Raw genomic sequence first — 23849 nt, forward strand, 5'->3', positions numbered from 1 at the left:
GGATTTATCATTAAAATCCCCGTAAGTCATGTTTGGTCAGACCGTTTTAGCAATAGGGTCCCCATGCTGGGACAGCCGGACGGCCGGTGAGGTAGAGGTTGTATAAAGAAATTGATCTGATGGATCCGGTAAAAACTCCATGCGTCCTGACTTACAGGCCCAAAGGCCATGCTCGGACCTGCGGGGGGACTTACGCCCACTGGGCAGCCTAAAAATTGGGGGAACATTCCCCCAAAGAGTCAGAAAAGGCTGTGGAAGCGAGCGAGGGAAATAAGGGTAATATCTGGCCTGATGTCAATAGCTGCGTTGTCGTTTCCTGGACCAAACGATGCATCTCTTCAAAGTTGGACTGTTGTATTTTCCTACATTGCCGCTGATGTTACTGTGGCTGACGGTTGCAAACGACGAACTTTAGGTGGAGGGGGGACCCCAACGTCCCCCACAAGGCTCGCAATGGAGGCTGTCTTCGGATGTATACCGAGGACATCAATGCTATCTTTCTTCGACTTATTCTGTCTATCCCTCCCTTTTGCTGCCTTCTGGACTACATCAGCCCACGTTTGCTCTGTCCAAGTATTACACACGCTGCATGGTATAGATGATGTACACTTGGTACATACAATACAAGAGTCATGGTTGTCTTCTTTTCCTTTGAACTTTTTGCATTTCATGCATTTGGTTGACATTTCTACTGAAACGACACAAGAAAAGAAAACAAAGCACAAATTATCAATTCAGCATGTTATTAATTCGCTAATACCACAACCGTTACTAACGGAGTAAGCGAAATTAGTCAGTGTCGCGTTAACTCTGAATTGACAACATGAGTTCCGCGATAGCGTGTGTAACATGGTCTTCAGTAAATGAAATCCGTAAGGGTGACAAAGTCACTAAATTTTGAAAAAAAATTGTTAAAATAATGTATACAACCTGTAGAAGAATGATTGTCCAACACAATAAATCCAAATTTAACTTCGGATGGTCCAATTTAATGCTAAGATGGCTTGGATTGTTTGGAGGTATAATGTACGTGTTATCAGTACAAGCAAAGCTTAAAAACTAGTGACACCTGGCGGTGGCAAGGGGAGGTAAGGGGCAAGAGTTATTGCCCTTTGGTCTATATGAGATAGACTGAAAAGACGAATTTTCGTCTTTTAGTAGGACTGGATTCGTGAGGTAGCAGGCTTATATCCCTAACATTAATGTGATCGGGGAACGTATTTGAAGGAGAAATTAGAAAATTAAACTCATTGGCAACTACTGGTTCTATTCATCTGGAAATTTAGCCACCTCAGGTATGCCCAATATGCTACTGGTAGGGGACTGCAACTTCTGCTGGTGGGACTCGTTTTTTCCAAAATAACAGTCCTGGACTCCTAGTTTTAAAATCCTAGCGAGACCATAAACGCAGTCCAAAAGATGATTTTGTTTGTTTTGGATCTATTCTGATTATTTTTGCCTTGGATACCATTTTCAATCAAATGCTGACAGGAAGGCATAAAAATGAGAGAATGGAAATTGTTGCTTCACTGTGTGACAGAGGTGCACATAAAATAATAGTTTCTGGTGAGAATCATTTTAAAATCACTTATTTTCCACCTCTTTCTTGGGTATGGTGATTATACAGTTCTAACATCCTGTTGCTACAAATGATGCGACAATTACAGATCATATAAGGTCAGCTCCAGGCTCCACACTCAGTTTTAATCCTATATGTTATAAAACATTAGCGTAAGAAACTGATGTGCGTGTGTACTCCGTTTGGGAGAATTAATGTAGCCATTAAAGTAGTTAGACCAAACCTTAATTTTGTTTTAATCAACAATACATAATATTGGGGTGCGTCAATGTATCTACTGGAGTACATATATACTTACATGTGCCAAAATGTGTACCGGTGCTTGTCTGTGAGCCTATATGACTCAATAATCTTTTGACAAAGACAATTTCAGTATTTGTACACAGATATTTAAAAAATAACGTTCATTTGTGACTTACTATTGGTGGCTTGAAAGGATCTGCTTTCAGTAGTCTGGCTGCATCCATACTTGAAGTAGTGCCACCTGAAATTTAACAGGTTAAAATAAGCTTAATTGAAACCTGCTCAATTTAATATAATTAAATTCATTTGCTGAGTTTTTGTAACAAGCATTCTGATGGGTTAAAACTGCATTTATAATGAAGAAAAGTTATTAGCTCATGACACTAGAAAGGAACTAACTTCTGTATTCATACACTTTTCTTGTGCTCTTTACAAAATTAGCAAGCAGTGCTTAAAATATAGTTCTGTTATCTATTTATTGACCTAGATAATTATTTTTGGAACTGTTTGTAATTATGGGTCAAGAATCTTGAAAATCAGTTACACACAATTCATGAACAGCCTACACATCACAACAGCCATTAATACAGTGTAACTGACTGAACAGCCTACACATCACAACAGCCATTAATACAGTGTAACTGACTGAACAGCCTACACATCACTGCAGCCATTCATACAGAAACTGATTGAATAGCCTATACATCACTGCAGCCATTCATACAGTGTAACTGATCGAATAGCCTACACATCACAACAGTCATTAATACAGTGTAACTGACTGAACAGCCTACACATCACAACAGCCATTAATACAGTGTAACTGACTGAACAGCCTACACATCACAACAGCCATTAATACAGTGTAACTGACTGAACAGCCTACACATCACAACAGCCATTAATACAGTGTAACTGACTGAACAGCCTACACATCACTGCAGCCATTCATACAGTGTAACTGATTGAACAGCCTACACATCACTGCAGCCATTCATACAGCAACTGACTGAACAGCCTAAAGATCACTACAACCATTCATACAGAAACTGATTGAACAGCCTACACATCACTATACTATTCATACAGTGTGTAATTGATTGAATAGCCTACACATCACTACAGCCATTCATACAGTGTGATTGAATGAATAGCCAACACATCACTATAGCCATTCATACAGTGTGTGATTTGAATGAACAGCCTAAAAATCACTACAGCCATTCATATAGAAACTGACTGAACAGCCTACACATCACTACAGCCATTCATACAGTGTGTAATTGAATGAACAGCCTACACATCACTATGGTCATTCATACAGTGTGAATGAATGAACATCCTACACATCACTACAGCCATTCATACAGTGTGAATGAATGAACAGCCTACACATCACCTCAGCCATTCATGCAGTGTGAATGAATGAATAGTCTACACATCACTACAGCCATTCAGTGTGTAACTGAATGAATAGTCTACACATCACTACAACCATTAAGAAAGTGTGATTGAATGAATAGCTTATATATCACACCAGCCATTCATATACTGTAACTGACTGAACAACTTACATATCACAACAGCCATTCATACAGTGTGATTGAATGAACAGCCTACACATCACTACAGTCATGCATACAGTAACTGACTGAACAGCCTACAAATTACTACAGCCAGTCAAAGTGTGTAACCGACTGAACAGCCCACACATCACCACAGCCAATCAAACAGTGAGTAACTGATTGATACTCTTCATGACTTCATGAAATTTGTAAATTCTTAAGTTAAATTCTTATTTAATATGATGCGGATTTCTTAGTGAACTCACTAAAATGCAGAACTGAATGGAGGCTTGTTGTTGTTGTAGGGTTTAACACCATTTTTCAGCACAATATAGGCTATACATGGTGGCTAGTATAAATGGTGGAGGAAGAACCCAGGAAACACAGAGAAGAACCACTGACCCACAAGAAGCTACTGGCAAGCTTTCTTACATACCTACATTGGCTGAATCTGAGACTCGAACCCACACAGAGGTGAGATGGCAGTGATCTGTAAGGGTGAGCACTTTAGACCACTCTGCCACTCAGGGCCCCCCTGAATATAGGCATTGTGAATAATTTTAGTTTTGACTTGTATGAGAAATTAACTTTTTTGGGAGGAGCTATTACATGTTGCATTTATCAGCAAAGAATTAAACAAAACAAAATGAAAAGCACTTTAGAAGGCTGTAATTTATCCATGCAGAAAGTAAACTCTACTAACCCCCTTACTTTGTGGAAATCAGTTACTTTATCGAATAGAGGTAAGATGCTGAGCATTAATGTCAAAGATACAGTAGGAAATAAAATAGAGTATTTCTGGGAACTGTCTGAGAAAAACTAGGGACAAATATGGATATTTTATGAAAAAACTATTATGTACATTACATTATCTTTGTAAACATGACCAGCAGCATGCCTCTTTAAACCAGGCTGCCTCTATATTCATAGTCTTTAAGTGGCTATTTTGGCCATAACACCAAGCAAATTGACCAAATGGCTTCCAAGTGAGTACACATGAAGCTATACATTGTAATACAATGCATCTGACTGAAGTACCTATCTTACATTATAATAATCATAGGTAGGTAAGTAGGTTGGTGGGTTTGTAGGATGGTAGGTACGTTATTTTTTTGTGATATCTGAAAACAAAAAATTTGAATGCTTCTTCTAGTGACACTGATTAAACAGTAGTACCTATTCATAATTACAGTAATGTAATCTTGGTACCTCTATCAGTTTTAGTTCATTATGATATATAGTTTCTGATATGCTCATTTGTGGTCATATGGCCCAAATGACCTAAAACATGCATATAAAACCTTAAACAACTAGCTTTAAATTACAGAGATTGTATCTGAATTTGATTTGCTGTCACTCTTCAAATGTGTAATTGACTTTCAACATAAAATTGAAACAAAAAGTAGGGATAGTAGAGCCTTTGGGAAAAAGAAGGGGAAAATAATAAAAGTTACAAAAATGTAGGGCTGCTGGATAGACTGAAATTAGCTGGTGTGGATACCAAATAGAAACCAAAAGTTCCCCATACTAACCAACTAGTGTCTGAATCAGCTGTTTGGGGGAGGTTCCAGCCTCAGGGGCAGGAGTAGCATCCACATTTTCATCTGCTTCTTCTGCAGCCTAGAACAAAGAAAAAGCAAAACTTCTGTCATGCTTGACATTCAAAACAAATGATAAATAAAGTAAGACTTTACTTACACAGCAAAAGAACAAGAGGGTCCTTTAAAAAATCTGATACTTTACTGGCAAAAATATTTTCCAGGAATTCTAGAGAAGAACATTTCTTCCTTTTAACTGCTGAGTGTTGCTAACATCTCTTACGCTGTTCAACAATAACAAGATTTTCAAATTAGTTATTTTGGTGAACATACTGGATGTCAAATTGGCACAATTTTCATTTAGGACCAATAAGACCAGGGATCGTCCTGGGCTTCGCCAATGTTGCAAATTGCGATTTATTTTCATTATTGGCGACAAAATATACCATCTGGCAATTTTTTTGGGCAAAAACGTTTTTCGCAGTTTAATTTTTACATACAGTAATGGATTTTGAGTTGAGACATTCAAAGGGACCACAAAAGGAAGCCACAAACTTGGACACACAATGCACTGGAATCTATCTGTTACATACACAAATCCTTTGTTCATATTGATAAACCCATCTTTACAGTGCATTGTTACATCCTAATCCACTTATGTTGATATCTGCCCTGAGTCCTGTATGCTGTGATACACTCGGTCATGCTACCCGACTATGCCTACAATCGACAGACCTCTGAAGACGTGAACAGAAACAGCTACAATTAATTGAACGATCGCCAATCCTTCTGTTTTTTAAAATGTATTGCTGAAACTTCAGAGAAAACTGATTACCTTTGAAGTACTGATTGCTGTGTATATATACAAAGAAAATAAAAAAATCTCAATCAGAATTATATACTGTCAACAGTGCAACTTTATCATGTGTAAACATAACTTAGACAGTGCGTGTTGGTATGGCTAAAAGTTTTGAAGGAAATGATAACAAGATTTTAAAGATGGCTACCATGGGGACCATATTGGATTTCCGATTTTGGCAACTTTCCAGCTAGACATCAAGAAGCAGTGATAAAAAGATTTTCAAGATGACCATTGTGGCAGCCATATTATTAGTCACAACAATATATATTTCATTTTATGTGTGTGTATGTGTGATTTGGATCTTTAACACAGCTTTAACAATTTTTCAGTCATATTGCTATGATGTCTGCAGTGTAGCAGTTTATACTGATATCTAGCACTAGGGCATCATGCCGCAGACATGTAGCACGATGACCCACCCAGTCACATTATCCTAATACCAGGCCGACCAGTCCTAACACTAATCCCTTAATGCTGAGCACCTAGTGAGGCAGCTGTTAATACCATTTTTTATAAGTCTTTGGTATGAATTGGCCAGGGTTCAAACCCATGACCTCCCAGAACCGAAGCGGACACTCTAACCACTAGGCCACCTGAGTGGTTATTATTTTACGACAAACTAGATCTCATATGAAGTCCTTCAGTGAAACACACATGCTGACATGACCATTAATTCAGGTGTCCTGGTGACCATGTTGGATGTCTGAACAGTACCACACATTCCTTTGGACGAACTAGGCGTCAAATGAAGTCATTCAGCAAACAATTCATGTTGATATGATCATTTTGGAGGAGCAGAAATAACAAGATTTTCAAAAAATGAATGTGTAAATGGCACCATTTTCGTTCAGGGCCAACTATACATCACATAAACCTTCAGGTGAGAATCTCATGTCAAGAAGACTTTCCACACCATTTTGTTTAAGACCAACTAGACCATGGTATGACTGTGTTGGTAAAGTTTCATGGCAATCCTTCAAGTATTTGAGATGGAGCAGCGATAACAAACTTGTGCTAACCGACAGATGAAAAACTGACATCAAATGATGGCAAACAGACCATCCGTTAAGCTCTTGTGGTCAATGATTAATAGAATTAGAAACAACCCAAGAAAAATCAAAAGCAATAAAAGCCACAAAAAAATCAGCAAATGGAAGGATAAGTAGTTTATAACTGGATGGAGTTATGATTGCCAATTACATTCATGATATACATACATACTTGCCACATGTATACATACATATCCACATATATAAATATTAGTGCATGCATATATACATCTACAGACAGACAGATAGATAGATAAAAAGACATATAAGTCACCTGTCTCTGAATTTCAGCAATGCCTTTGCCCATGCCAGCCATGGTCAGTTGTGTAGCCAGAAGTCGAGCCATGTGTTTTATCTGACCCTCTGTCCCAGCAGCTGCAATTGGGGTGTACGTGGCCTGAAAGTGAGCTGGCATTGCTTCTGGTAACATCACCTGTAAACACATCAATACAACAGAATCTACAGTAGTTGTGTGAATCACTATGTCACCTGTGTGAACCCTGATTTGATGTTTGATGCATGCAAAATATCTAAAAGAAAATCTTAACTTCGTTCAAAGCAATGGTGTTGCCATAAAAGCTGCATCTGTATCTAGTAAAACGGAGATTTACGAACAGAAAATACCAGATGTAAGCAAGTTAAAAGCAATTATAATCTCTTGTAACTACTGTGAGTTCACTTTTTTCACTCAGCATATATTTTCTTTTATTTTGTGCCTGCTATGAGCCACAAATTTAAAGATCCCAAGCACAATAATTCTGCTGTGGAAAAAATAATACTTCTCAAATGCACAAATTTAAAGATCCCATGAAAAATAATTCTACTGTGGAAAAAATAACACTTCTCAAATGCACAAATTTAAAGATCCCATGAAAAATAATTCTACTGTGGAAGAAAAAAAAAAAATACTTCCTAAGCTCCCAAAATTAAAGACCCAAATGAACATAAATTCTGATGTTGAAAAAAATACTTCCCAAATACAGGAATTTAAAGATCCAATTAACATAATTTCTACAGCGGAAAAAAACAATACTTCCCAATTCCATGAGTTTAGGTACAAACCAAATTGTCATTTTTCAAAAAAACACAGAAAGTTACATCCATACAAATAAGCAAATTCACAGAATACACTATCACAAAAAAAATCAATTTTACACAATTTATGAAGTGAACCAATTTTCAATTAAAAAAAATTCAAAATTAAAATTGTGATTAACAGATTATAATACATGTTCTAAAAAGACTAACTACTATCCAGATGGGCAGAACTGTTGTCCAATGCTTGTAGCCACCATTTTATAAGTGCCATGTTATTCCAACAATTGGGTAAATGAACCTGTGTATGTCATTTTAACTGCACCACATTATTCAAACAATTGAGTAAATGGACCAGTGTACATTATTTTATAATTGCCACATTATTGAAACAGCTGATTAAATAAACCAGTGGATGTCATTTTATAAATGCCTCATAATTCAAACAAATGAGTAAATGACCCTGTGGTTGTCATTTTATTTGTGCCACATTATTCAAACAGTTGAGTAAATAAACCTGTGGATGACATTTTATTTGTGCCACATTATTCAAACAGATGAGTAAATAAACCTGTAGATGTCATTTTATTTGCCACATTATTCAAACAGATGAGTAAATAAACCTGTGGTTGTCATTTTTATTTGTGCCACATTATTCAAACAGTTGAGTGAATAAACCTGTGGTTGTCATTTTATTTGTGCTTCATTATTCAAACAGTTGAGTAAATAAACCTGTTGATGTCATTTTATTTGTGCCACATTATTCAAACAGTTCAGTAAATAAACATGTAGATGTCATTTTATTTGTGCCACATTATTCAAACAGATAAGCAAATAAACCTGTGGTTGTCATTTTATTTGTGCCACATTATTCAAACAGCTGAGTAAATAAACCTGTTGATGTCATTTTATTTGTGCCACATTATTCAAACAGTTCAGTAAATAAACATGTAGATGTCATTTTATTTGTGCCACATTATTCAAACAGATAAGCAAATAAACCTGTGGATGACATTTTATTTGTGCCACATTATTCAAACAGTTGAGTCAATAAGCCTGTGGATTACATTTTATTTGTGCCACATTATTTCAACAGTTGAGTAAACAAACCTGTGGATGACATTTTATTTGTGCCACATTATTCAAACAGTTCAGTAAATAAACATGTGGATGACATTTTATTTGTGCCACATTATTCAAACAGTTGAGTAAATAAACTGTGGATGACATTTTATATAAGCACTTATGTCATGGCCATATCAGACTTCAGATCAGCACCATTTTCATTTGGGACCAACTAGACATTGCAATAAGTTTTCTGGTAAAAACCCAATGTCAATACGACCATCCATTTAGGAAAAAGTGCAATAACCAGATTTTCAAGATGGATATCATGGCAGACATATCAAATAATGAATGGTATTTTCATTTAGGACAAAATGGGCATCAGAAGAAGTGTTTTAATAAAGACACCTGAACAACATAATAATTTCTTCCAAAGATTAGTGAAATGATTTTCAAGCTGGAAATCAATGCAGACATTTTGGTCATATTGGTTATTAGAACAGTACCATTTCCACTGAGAACCAACTAGACATCATAAGAAGTCTTTCAGTGAAAGTCATATTTGGTGATAAGACTATCTACTGATTAGTTGTGATGACAAGATCTTTAAGATGATAGTGGATGCCTAGGGGTTTCAATTGCATTTATGACCAACTAATCCTGAAACAAATGCATTTCTAAAGTTATGAGGCCATCATATTAACTGTTCCAGTCTGTGACTACTAGAGCTAAAACTCATCATACATTTTTAAACAGCTAAATGTAATTTAATATTACCAATAGTTTCATGATAAAAAATGTATACAACTGATTTACAAAGATTAGGGATATTCCAGACTTAATAACACCCTGGAGTTGATTGGCAATCAAGATATTCTTTAATGAAGGGTGACATTTGTGTGCTAGTTTTTTATGCTGGGTGGGAGAATTGAAATTTTTCAAAAAACATTTTCACGTTTTTTTCTTCCTTCATCTAACTGGATCACTATTACAGTTGAGACAAGGGCCTATTAAAGTGTTTCTTTTGAAAACCAGTTCTAATTCATTTCTGTTCAGTAATCTTACCAGTTTGAATCAGGAGTACATAATATTCATCACTTGCAATGGATATAAAACCAGGTGGAAAAATACTATATTTTAAGCCCAACAAAACAAGGGGAAACAACTCTTTAAATATGAAATAGTTAAACAACCAGGTATTCCACAACTGCCAGCTGATGATGGCCAGCAACTCCATGTGCATAATCTACAGCAGAAAGAATAAAAGGATTCCAAAACATCAATGCATATTTCCTTTACTAAATAAAAGTCATTCATCCACTTCATTCCACACCTACCCTTTGCGTAAATAGATAGCCAAACGTGTATCAGCAGATCCCTAATTGACTGGATGCATCCATTTTTGAAAACCAGCTGGGGATACCTACAGACATACCCTTTACATAAATAGATAGCCAAACGTGTATCAGCAGCTCCCTAATTGACTGGATGCATCCATCTTTGAAAACCAGCTGGGAATAATTACAGCAGCATCCACTGACAATGACAAATGTCACATATTTTTCTTTAAAGCCAAGTCACAAGGACAAATGAAAGTAACCATACTGCAAAACCCCATAGGTCATGTAATGACCTCTGTTCTTAGTAACTAAGTTGGCTTGCTAAACCTTCAACTCTTCACCCATAACAAGTTACATATGCCATGGATTGATGTGAAAGGAATGAACGGACAAAGCTTGGCTAGTGAAAATAGTGCTTTTACTGTTTGTCATTAATGTGATGGAAGTACAGTTGATTTCAAGACGTGGCAACATTAATTTCTGTATATGGCTTTTGGAAGTAGAAATACTGTTTGAATTTATGTTCCAATTCTATTTTTTATGGTGGCTGTAAATGAGGTTTATTAAAAAAAATTGGGTTAGTGGCTACAGTTTTACTGTATCAGTGGTGGATTAAAAAAACAGGTGTTGCCCAACACTCCCACATATTTAATTTTGGAACAACTCTTCCTACTTTACTGAAATTTAATTTTAACAAAATATGCTGTACTGACCATGCTGATGAGGACTAAATCCGAGACATTCTGTGAAGTGAGTCTTGGAATCAAATCCTCAGATGTAATGTCAATGGCAGTTTGCCTCAGCTGGGCACTAGCAAGCTTCTTCTCTGACTGACTCACCCAAGGTGTCATCCCAACATCATCGTCATCATCCAACTCCACCTGAAAACAGTTCAATTTATCAGAGTACTGCTGTAAGAAAGTACTTTGTGAAAATACTGAAAAAGTTCTACTCTGGTACTGTAAATTTGAGGAATATCATGTCCAATAAAAAGAACGGATGAACCTGTTTACTGGATAGATGGGTTAAGTTTAAATGACTTTCAATAAACTGTTCTTACTTTGATGTCATGTTACAGCGACAAAAAAAATGAAGCTAGGAAAAAATGTTAACATATTTTTATATGTTAAATGTTAACAGGTATCAATTTCCTGGTTTCCAAGGAAAAATTTGTTTCTTTGATAGTATTTAATCATAATACCTTAGGAGAGCTATCACTACCTCACAAATCCAGCCCTTCCGGACAAAAACTTTGTAGCTAAAAAGATAACAGTTATCTGCCCCATAAGTGGAAGTTAGTTGTCTTCCCTTGTTACAAGGATTGGTACCAAATCTTGTCAATATTTCCATTATTGGAGCAGAGTGCATACGCTCAATATGAACAAAACTGCAGGGTCGCTGGAAGGGTGTATGTGCATTATCATCATAAAAGTATTGTAAAAATACAACATTTTAATATAAAAAAATGGGTTTCTTCTTCGAACATGTTATACCTTATGATAATACCTTATGAGAATAGGTAACAGGTGAAGGGAGTTACTGCCCTTTAGCCTGGAAAGGCCATCTCCTGTTGCCTAAGGTATGCAAGGCAGCTCTACCTAATAACCCATCTGGAGAAAAGACTCCGTGTGCCATAGGACAAAACTCAGCAAGCAGATGAATTCCTCAACTGAAGGACTGAGGACAGAGTCTTCTCCCATCATAGTGAGATCTAAGAAGGGCATGGGAGTTAGAGAGCAGGTTTCACTCTCTGTAAAAATGTTGGAATACTGACATCCCCTGTGCTATCTGCAATCTAGCTGGAGATGAATGACAAAGGTTGTGGCTCACCAAGCTTGCAGAATGTCCAGAAAACTTACATGTGAGAGCGACACGCTTGTCAGCTGATAAAGTACTGAAACATCGTAACTAATACCTATGAAGTGGATGCTATAGTATCAGTTCGAACAGAAGCTGCCAGTTAGAAAGGCCAACTGGCTACATATACAGAATAAATCACTGAAGCAACACTTAAGATAACTACAAAGTTGATGCTACGACTTGATTATGTATAGGAAACATACCTGTATGCATCTGAATGCAGCAGAAATTATACAGCAATTTTATTCAAGTTCTCTATAGTACAAACAATACCTGCACATAAAATACAGCTAAGCAATGTAAAGAAATACACTTGTGACCTATGCAGGTATGTAAAAGGGTGCCTAATTGTGTGAGGCACAATCCCTATCGAAGGAAATCACTCTTACTGCTAACCTTTTGCTTCTTAGCTAAAATGTTTAACCTGGGAGGGCTGGATTTTTTTAGGTAGTGGCAGTTTTTCAAGCATATTATGATCAGATTATCATAAGTTCATGTATACTACTTTGATGGGCATTGGTTTTTCTTGTTTTCTTCACAGATAAATTAGAACATGCTGCATCTTAAATCTATAGTCTGTACTGACCAAGAAAACCACGAAAATAAGTACTCTAATAATACAAGTGAATTTATAGCACAAAATGTATCTAAAAGTAACATTTGGGGACTAAAGTGTCTCAAGTCAAAGAAAAATTAACATAGATAAACACAAATATGTCTTGCTTCACTTTGTGTTGAGAACTAAATTCCTGCCTCATGATCATACACAGTTCCTTTCAGTCCCATCCCATGTTGAACATTTCAGTATCCAACAAAATGATCATGCAGTTCCGTTTATTCCAAAGTTTAACATTCCTACATCCAACATGAGGATCATGCAAGTTCCTTTTATTCCCATCCCATGTTTAATATTCCTATATCCAACAAAACAATTATGCACAGTTCATTTTATTCCCATCCCATGTTTAATGTTCCTGTTTTTAACGCGAGGATCAAACATTTCCTTTTATTTAGATCCCATGTTTAATACTCCTGGCTCCAACTAAATAATCATGCACAGTTCCTTTTATTCCCATCCCATATTAAATAGTCATGTATCTAACACGAGGAGCAAGCACTGTTCTATTTATTCCCATCCATGTTTAATATTACTGTATCTAACATGAGGATCAAGCACAGTTCTATTTATTCCCATCCTATATTTAATAGTCATGTATCTAACACGAGGATCAAGCACAGTACTATTTATTCCCATCTATGTTTAATATTGCTGTATCTAACATGTGGATCAAGCACAGTTCCTTTTATTCCATCCCTGTTTAATATTCCTGCATAGCTGCCAACCTTCCAGGCTCGGAATTAGTCAAAATATGGAAAAAAAAGTAGTGAATTTGGACATGAATTTGTGAAAAATACCATGACAATAACTCTATCCACTCTGACTGTCAATATCACACTGTATCAAGATCGTAATATAAAACTAAACCACTACATATATGCAGAAATATATCTGCATTTCTATTTATTATGGTATTCATAAACTTCACTTGTTCTTGTGGCTATTTATCAAGACATGATACTGCGGCAGACTTGAACTTCCTCAACTGCTTAAAATATTCCAGAGCTGAAATATGCAAATTCCTTATGTTCCCAACTTCTATGTGTTTTTTGCAACCGATGTGCTTCCTCACATCGTCTCTGCCACCATGCCCAATACTAAAATTTGTGGCACACTGTGTGCAAAAAACATGATGTATATCAATGTGTAATGGCAGAATGCACGGCCAATTTTTGATATATTTCAAATTAAACTTCACTTTTTGAGCAATACATTTCTTTTTTATTGGTGGTGAAGACATTTTCAAGATCTTACATGAGATGCTGAACGGTAACTCTAATCAGTGTTGGCTATGCATGCGCGGAGCAAAATTCCGGTTAGGCCCCAGTTTCTCTCAAAAGCATTTGTAAAACTACTCTTATACATATAGATTAAAATAGGCTAAAATGTTTGCTACTGGGCCAACTGTACTAATCAGCTGTAGTTCTACAAATATCACGACCAGCAGTACTGGACCGTTTCGACAACTGCCAATATCACAACTAGTGCTTAATGGGAAATCTTTTTTTTTATTTACTAAAGATTTAAAATAACTGAGAATTAGAGAATTCGTGAATTATTGGCTTGCAGCGTGAATCTGTGAATCGCTGAAAAAGTTGTGAAATTCACGCCAAATTCGTGAGGGTTGGCAGCCATGTTCCTGTATGCATGTACTAGTAGGGCATGGCTCACTCAGTACAATACTGACCACTGGGACAGAGTGACCATGACATTTACCCTACAAATAAAAGGCTTCTTCCCAGCCAAAGTAACAAATCATTTGTGAAATCTGAAAAAAAGAACCTTTAGAAAAACAGCTTTCATTTGATTGTCACTGTGACCATTAACCCTAAGCTGTATAAACCAATGTATGTAAGAGATTTCCATCCCTTATCAGGAAACCCTCTTTAAAGTTATTATTTATCAAACATTTCACTATTTGTGATATGGTAAATATATGTAGTCTAATAATTCCATTATTTTGTACTGACCTGCCATGACCATGACCTACAACACTCTCAAACCAAAAAATTTCAAGGTGTTTTTCTTACAAGTACAAGTCATCCCAAAAAACTGGTCTAGGAATGTAGTAAAAAATAAAAGCTGCTGCGTGAAAACTAAATTTCTTCTTTGAATCATTCTGAATAACCTCTGACTTCTTGATCCCACATATCTAGTCAATGTCTGGTTTTCCATTCTGGCATTTAATTTCTACACAAAAAAACCACCTCTCTTGAGTATCCAAGATTATCTTATCCTTTTATTGTCTGGTTAAGTGAGGTTGCACTGTATATTCACAGTACAAGAGATGTAAAAACCATGGATCACTTGTGGAATACAAAACTCTAATGATTAGTCATTATCAATTAAACAAGAATACCTCTTTTTCAATTTTCTGTTTTTTGGAAGTCTGTACTGTCTCTTCAGCTTTTCTTTTCCTGCTTTCATCCAGCTTTGGCATGGCCTTCATCACCTGTAAAGGCAATGGTATAAATTCAACATAAAATGTGAAATAATTTTTAAAATCATATTGGCATAAGAAAAAGTGAAATAACATCAAATTATGCCATACAGCAACTTCCTTGTAAGTTTAGAAATCAAACCTCAATCAACAGCCAAGCAAACATTTTACACATTCCAGTACAAATATACCTTGCCAAAATCATTATGTTTTCCTTATACCTATGGGGACAATAAAACAAAATAAGATATGGTGAGACAATTTCAAGAGTGTAAATACAGTCATAGCTTTACACAATATAAGATATGGTAAGACAATGTCCAAATACTAAATAGTCATACTTTAGACAACATAAGAGATGGTAAGACAATGTCAAAATGCCAAATAGTCATGCTTTAGGCAATACAGTATATGGTAAGACAATGTCAAATTACTAGATACAGTCATGTGATCACAATGTTGCTGCATAAAAGCTTTGAATACTATCAAAGTAATTTATGAATAATTAATGAGCTTGTTTTTCTGTTACATTTTCTAACAACTCAAACACATGATGGAAACTAACATTATTTGATGATAATCTGCCCAAGAATTCTTAAATGCTGTCTTATCAACTTTGCTATTTCATCTCTTACCCTAACTGTACCTAACCTTGTCCTGAAGAAAAAAACCCAGATCATTTTGACCTATTTTTCATATTGTCATTAGTACTGTTCAAGATGAATGCTAGTATAGTAATTGTTAATATATATGCAGTAGGATTTAAGAAATAAAACCAAGTGCAAAAAAACTTAATTTTGATACCTACACATATTCTAACAAGAATCATGCAGATAAAGCAATACCAATATTTCCACAATGTTACACATTCAAGAAACGATTCCTGGTGCTTACCTCATTCTGAGTAGCTCCCAGGTCAGTCAACAAGGTTGTGATATTTGACAAATAGTCAACAGAACACTGGTGCTTACCTCATTCTGTGTAGCTCCCAGGTCAGTCAACAAGGTTGTGATATTTGACAAATAGTCAACAGAACACTGGTGCTTCAGTAGGGCTAGCATCTGCATTTTCAGGTTCTTCCTCACACTGCTCACTTGTGACTTGGCCAGAGTGGGAGGTAAGTTCACTATCATTAAAAAACATTTTGCTCACAAACAATGCGACTGCTAACAAAGTCCATAACTTTGCTTTGAAAAGATATGTCAGAAATATTAATAATACACTGTATACTGACTTTCTGAATAGAATGGAGTTAGCAGTACTACTTTTGATACGGGGGGCCCCGAGTGGCCGAGTGGTCTAAAGCGTTCTCCGTTACGGATCACTGCCATCTCACCTCTGTCTGCGCCGGTTCGAGTCTCAGATTCAGCCAATGTAGGTATGTGAGAAAGTATGCCAGTAGCTTCTCGTGGGTTGGTGGTTCTTTCTGGGGTTTTCCAGGGTTCTTCCTCCACCATTAATATTGGCCGCCATATATAGCCTATCGTGTGCTGAAAAATGGCGTTAAACCCCACAACAACAACAACAACAACTTTTGATACGGCTTTGGGCAAAAATTAGTCATCTTTGCTCCACAGAGTGATTAATTCACCTGAAGAGAAAAGACAGTGCCCTCCTCAACCCTTTGCCAACAAATGTCCTGCTCACTGTCATTAGCTTCCTCCATGCTGTACTCTGGTGCAACTCTCCATGAAAAACCTTTCACCATTTCAATCTTTTCCCAATCCCTATTCAGTCTAACAATGTTCCTAAGTCAATCTTGCCCACCAGGGTTTATTCATTTCCTGACCTTTGCTAAGAACTAAGATACTCTCCTGCATGAGGCCACATCTGCCGTAGACATTATTTTATTTTTTAGCAACAACAACCTTGACCTTCACTGACCCCAAAATCAAAGATTTTCATGAGCTAAGGGAAATGTGAGTACTAAATTGCACTGAATTTTGTTCTCTAAATCTTAAATGAAGATCTGAAAATAAAATGCAACAGTAACCTTGACTTGTAAACTGCCATTCCTAAAATCAATATGGTTCTTTTTTGCAACAAGAAGCACACATGAACGAGACATGCTGAAATCTGTTAAGCAGAACTCAAGTATTATTCCAAAATGAAATGCAAAGGCAGAACTATTTTTTTAGCTTCTAGTGTTCTTCCATGAGATAAAGACACAAAGTTAATAAATGTTGTTAAATTATGTTTAGTACAACTTAAGTCATCATCTGGAAGAGTCTGAAGAAAATTTACAATACCAGTACCACAAACAGTTTTAATATATATATATATATATATATATATATATATATATATATATATATATATATATATATATATATATATATATATGTATGTGTGTGTGTGTGTGTGTGTGTGTGTGTAACCATAACATATATGAAAGAAAATATTTATTAAACTTCGTTAGTCAAGTTTGTCAATACCATACCTTTGTTGTACTGTAATTCTAAGAGAGTAGATTGTATTATGTAAAAATAAAAATCATACAGATCAAAACACCATAATCAAAGATATCCAACTGGATTTGTCACACAAACATTGAGTTTATGACACAATATTAAAAAACCTTTCTGTCATGAAAAACTGCAGTAGGAAACATGGAACTCTGATTGATCTTTTAAATTTTCCTGTCAGAAAGTAACTTGCATTCAGAATATAATTTCTTCAACTCTGTGAATGAGTATTGAGACTCTTTTTCAACAAATCAAAACAGAAAAAGACTACAAGCACAATGTCTTAAATGTACACAAACAAAGAGATAAAAAGTAATTAAATGTGTCTACCATGAAGTCCCTCAAATGCCTGTACAACTCTCCCAAAAAAGGCTGGCCTCTGCTTTGCAATATTAGTTATGCTGCCCATTACTGTCATGAGATTAATACTGAAACAGAAAAAAATATTTAAACTGAAGGCTGGAAGCATTAGACCTTTGAAAACTGAATTTATTTTATTTAAAAATAAAAGCAACAAAAAAAACCCCCCAAACAATAAGATGTCTGGAGTTTTGATATAAAAATTAAATACCCATGAGCTCACCCACTTTATCCACATAGCCTCGGAAGAGTAACAATAACAAATGGACTGACAGATGATGGACAACAGTCAATCCCATACGCTGTTCTGGTCTATAACCATCAAACTTTAAAAAAACAACACGATAACCATTGGAAAGAATTATGAAAATCAGTTATTTAAACACAATTTCTCTATAGTTTCTAACTTTCATATTATGCATGCCACACTGCAAAAGAAAATACATTGGATTCCAGTCAAAATTTTGATAACTCCTTAAAATAATCTGCAGTTCTTTGAAATAGTACACAGGAAAGCCTGCCCCATTACAAGTAACTCCTCATCTTGCAAGATAACATTTCACCATGTTATATATGATATTTTATGGTATAATTTCTCCTCGCAAATCTATAAAGGTAAAGATTAACAAAAGTATTTGTTTGCAGTTCATACTTTTGTAACCTACGAAAGAAGACTTATTTTTCAATATTTTGCTTCTTCTTTCTCTCTCACTATCTCTCTCACAGTTCCCACTTTTCACATTTCCCTCAAAGATTGTTTAAATGACATTTCAAAAATTGTTACTTAAATAGGGGAAAATATTTGAGCAATGGGACATACTCTAAAAACTCTTTACAATACTTCGCCATCTGATAGTATCATTTGTAGATACCTATTTTCTGCATCTTTCTTCAGTTAGAAATTTAAAAAAAAGTACACCTCTCCCTCAATAACTCGCGCACAACGGGGTCCACAAACATAGACCGCACTATAAGTGAGGCACGAGTTACCAAGGGACCTCCAAAAATTGAAAAAAATTGTTTTGACATTGACAAAACCGTGCGGGGGGCGGGGGGGGGGGGGTGCGCGTTAGGGAACTGGGGTGTTTAATGACTGAATCCTCATTTTATAATCACGTCGATAATAATTTTTAATAATGCACTTTTTCTAATGAAGTTGTTCATTATTCTCTTTAAATAACATTTTTTTCTCTCAAAATATCCAACACATGAAAGATCGTTCCAACTGGTTTGAACAACCATCACGTGTACGCGAAAAATCTGTGTATTACGTTACTGCTTTTTGTTTTCTTGATGAGTCTGGTTCCCATAATGGTATTTAATAGTATCTTGCCAAATCGGTAGTCCACAATTTGGAAACTAGATTACCTGTTGATACACCACCAAACAAGATTCCTTTTTTTTCAAAAACATGCGACATTTATTTCGTGACACGTCTACATCGAAACTCAATTATTTATTGTTCAATTAGTACAATGTCAATGTTGTGATTTCATTGGCAGTAATAATGAAATCTCTTATCATCCCTGAGGATATCTCTAAATGCCAGTTCAAGAATTCTCTGAAACTCGCTTGCCCACAATGGCCCATATCTGTCAAATCAAGCTCTTTATTTTACGAAGTATTCTTTTCGCTTTGCTGCCTTGTTATCTTTGATCACAGTTATGAAAGAGTCGGTTAATTTAAGGTAGTTTCTGTTACAGACACATTAACGTTTATTACAGTGTTTGATTGATCAAATGAAGTGAGTTCACCCGACATACAACTGAGGCCGCTAGATTTTAAGTTAGTTCGATTTTTGTGCCTTTTAACTTTTCTTTTATTCCACCTCCTTTTTTTTATTCAAAAGACATAATTAACATGATAATATAAAGGAGGCCAGCTTTTCATTCAGTGCAACGATACAACAAATACTTCCGCAAGTCAGCTATCAAAACACGGTCAGCACTTAATTAGGTTCTCTGAGAAATGCTTGCGGACATAGCTGTTACGGTAGATTGACGCATTTTATGTTTAATTAAAAGAGGACACATTGCACTTACGACGATTACACATAAAAGGAACTAAAAGATGGAACTAGAACACAAATTTCAATTGATAAAAAAATTATTTAATTTGTATTTATTTATTAAAGTACTGTCTCCACTTGGCGTAAGTGACATTTTCATTGATCGAAATTTCCTTACACATCGTTAATTGTGGTGTACTAGGAATGTCGTTTGAAAAGAAAATGTAAAAAATTGTAGGAGTTATTTTTAAATTTGATACTTCATAGTGTTGATTAAAATTTCCAGGTCCTATCGACCGTTTTCAACGATAAAACGAGCGATACATCAAAGTTTCCGTTACCAATTTTGAGCGTGATTTTCTTCAAGTTCAACTAATAGGGATACATTTTTTTTGGGTATATTTTCGGGTTTAAAAAATGGGATCCACGCCTGACACTGTGTTATAAGCGGGTTTGCAAGTTATCGAGGGAGTGGTGTACACCAACAGCACTTTTTCTGTTTCTGATTCTAACCATCTACTGTACAAAATTATTTTTAGTTCAAAGGACCATGCAATCAATACACATTTCTACATAAGCGACTGGTGGACTTGTTCTAGGACGATGTCACACACAGCAGCCAACTGAGCTTTAGTCATGGGAAGCAATGTGGTCAGTAAATATGGAAAACTTAAATCTCAGTTTGAGCAAAAATTTACAGAAAAACAGGATTTTAATTCCACATGTTATAAAAACAGCATGAAAAATTTACATTCTTAAGACATTTTCCATAAATGATCATTAAAAACGTAAGCTTTTACTACTGGGTTGAATGGACATGGAATAAATGCATTTGAAGTGTCTGTTAAGTACAGAGTTGAATTGCACATCGTCACAATCCTGTCTAAATAGTGCCAGGTAAACTTTGTCATCGCCCCACCCCAAACCATCCAAAACAAAAATAAAAGAGAAAAAGGGTAAAATTCTTAAAACAGAGAATCACAATTTTAATATAAACCACACTCTCTTTAAAAAAAAAAAAACATCATCATGATGGGATTCAAGAAAAATAATGCCAAATAATCCAGTCATTTACCTAGAAATGTGTGGAGAAGCCTGGAACTGCAGAAGAGCAGCAAACATCTTCTTGCCCTCGTCTTCCAACTTTTTGACTTTCAGATACTTAGAGGACTCTGGGACTATATCAAGACAGATGTCAGACTCGGGCTTTGTAGTCTTGGGAATCTCACTCTCCTAGAACAGTAAAAACTAGATGATTGCATTTTAATGTATAAAATATGCATTTGAATTGTATCAGTGATCCCATTTCTATTAAAAACAACTTGATAAAAGCATTCAAAGTTCATCTGTCAATAACTTTAAAATGCCTCTCAACGATTCGCATTTTACTTACTTGGCTGGTAACTAAAATTAACATTTTCTGAATATGGTTTAAAGTTGTAACCTGGGATTAAAAACCAGTCAAACCAAAGCTAAGCATTTTTGGAAATAAGATAACTCCACTCAGAAAACTGTGAGAAGGTTAAAAATTACAATGACTTATAAATCATAATAAGATATACCTTATTATATACCCCACAATCCTTTTATCATTTCTATGAATACACTTTTGCAAAAACATTTAATTATTGACAGATATTTACAAAAATAATGACAAATCAAATGCACTGTCAGAACATAAACTTACTGGTGTCTTCCATGACAATGTCAGAACCACTCCTTCTATAAATTTTACAGCATGAGTACGTATTCTGAAAAGAAAATAATATCAGTAAACACTCAAAATATACAATGCCAGAATATTCAGCTCTTATCCCGCAACCATACTTGGTTCCCAACTATCCTGATCATCTCTAACTAAATGGGTTAAAGCTAAGGCTGGAAGCATCAGTGTGTGTGATTTGGATTTTTAACGTAGCTTTAAAACAAATTCAGTCATATCGCTATGATGTCTGCAGTGTAACAGTTTATAGTGATGTCTAGCTCTGGGGAATCATGCTGCAGACATGTCCCACACCATCTTAATGCTGAGTGCCAGACAAGGCAGCTGTTAGTACCATTTTTATAAGCCTTTAGCATGACTTAGCTGGGGTTCGAAACTGCGACCTCCCACATCCAAGGCAGATGCTCTAACCACTAGGCCACCAGAGCAGTGACTTGAAAGCATCACTTTAAGTACATGACAGCATTTAATGGATACACACAGTAAATACCATGAATAAATTCATACTTAATGAACAAACAAGATTATGCTGACAATGCCAGAAATGCCAAGGTCAAGATGACATCATGGATAATATCCTGGCTGTTTGACATGTCAGACTATCAGATGATAACTGACCCAATATATACTTGTTCAAAGAGGAATATGTGGAAAATATATAACAAAAACCATGATAAAAATATCAATCACTAGTTTGCTTCTTAATAACCATAAAGGTTAATTAATTAGTATTGTCCATTTTTCTGTATCTAGCCATATGCTGGAAACTTGTAACAGTGCTGCCATTGGAAATTACTCACTGCTACCTCCAGATCCAGCCCTCCCTGAAAGACACAAAAAAGGTCTTTCCTTCTGAATATCATATAAACGAAGGGAAGTGATTCTTACAGATTAACTCCCCTTGTTCCTGCTAGGTGACCGCCTATATCTCAAATGTTTAGTTGTTTATGTTCAATCAAAACCTATAACAACATATTCACATTTGTATGGAAGAGTGGGGTGTGGTGGATAGTAATGTCATCAGGAATTTTCGGAGAAACATTATTTACTAAAAAAGTTCTTTCTCCACCAGATACATTACCTGATCATATTAACATTAGAAAAAATGCTAAACATGGAGGGAATGCTTGAGCGTCAGTTCTGGGAACAAGGTGAATGGGCATGGCTCTGGAAAGTCAGAAAGATTCTTTCTTGCTGCAGCCAATATCATCTCTTCCATTATGTATAAACCTGTCTTGAACCATGGAATGGTATCTCTTGATTGTGATAGGGCCAGCTTACTGTTCTCAAATAGGAAATAAAGGCAGTTAGCCAGCTGGGAGATGGAGGTTGAGTGGTATGACTTTGAAAAAACAACACTTCCTCTTATATGCCTTCAAAGAGGAGTGCTGTTAGCTGTCATGATTCTCTCCAAGATTAAAGTGACCAACTCCTTGATGTGGTCGGAACAATAGCATCCTTAAATGCTTGAGCAACATGGGGATTGCTATGATTTTCTGGGGTACATCAGATAGGGGCAATCATCTATATGCATGCCCTGCCTTACATTCTCTGGAATAGTTTCAGTACTTAAACAGTTGAGGGAAGGTATATGCCCATATCTCATCCCAGCTGGTTGAAATGGTATTAATGGTCCATGCTTCTGGTTTTATGAATGCATACATTTTGTTTCTGTTCAACCTAGTCGGGAATAGGTCAAACATTAGTCGGCCCCAAAGAGCGCTAACTTGATGGAAGATGAACACCACTCAGGATGAAGCAGCTGGTCTCTCTTTGACAATGAAATGACCAGAACATTGAGCCTGCTGTAAAGTGTCAGATTTGTATGTTTATATGATACCATAATGCAAAAGTCTAGTGATTTTATCCCCCTTTGCTTGAAAAGACAGTTAACAATGACTGAATTGTCTTACATTGCAAGAACTTTCTACCTTTTGATGTGATTCACCCAAATGTGATATAAAGATGGAAAGATGTTTTCTTGTTTTTTTTAAGGCAGGACTGGATTCAGAGGTAGCAAAGAGTAATTTCCTAATGTTGATATAATTGGGCAATGTAACTGACAGAGAACTGTGTTCACAAAATATGGATACACAGC

The 23849-nt window shown here is 35.8% G+C and overlaps 1 protein-coding gene across 1 annotated transcript in view; it reads right to left on the reverse strand.

The window, feature by feature from the left end:
- LOC149804344 (symplekin-like) overlaps positions 1-23849 on the reverse strand; it is a 102565-nt gene that overhangs the window by 60856 nt on the left and 17860 nt on the right. The window contains exons 7-15 of the mRNA XM_089939127.1: positions 21716-21779; positions 21104-21261; positions 17991-18088; positions 16167-16321; positions 15115-15207; positions 10990-11157; positions 7111-7269; positions 4920-5007; positions 1999-2063 (exon numbers count right to left, since the gene is read on the reverse strand). Coding sequence (XP_089795253.1) covers positions 1999-2063; positions 4920-5007; positions 7111-7269; positions 10990-11157; positions 15115-15207; positions 16167-16321; positions 17991-18088; positions 21104-21261; positions 21716-21779 — 1048 coding nt within the window. The remainder of the gene's footprint in view (positions 1-1998; positions 2064-4919; positions 5008-7110; positions 7270-10989; positions 11158-15114; positions 15208-16166; positions 16322-17990; positions 18089-21103; positions 21262-21715; positions 21780-23849) is intronic.

The sequence above is a fragment of the Sinohyriopsis cumingii genome, chromosome 2, assembly GCF_028554795.1.
Source record: "Sinohyriopsis cumingii isolate HCF-2022 chromosome 2, ASM2855479v2, whole genome shotgun sequence".
Lineage (NCBI taxonomy): Eukaryota > Metazoa > Mollusca > Bivalvia > Unionida > Unionidae > Sinohyriopsis > Sinohyriopsis cumingii.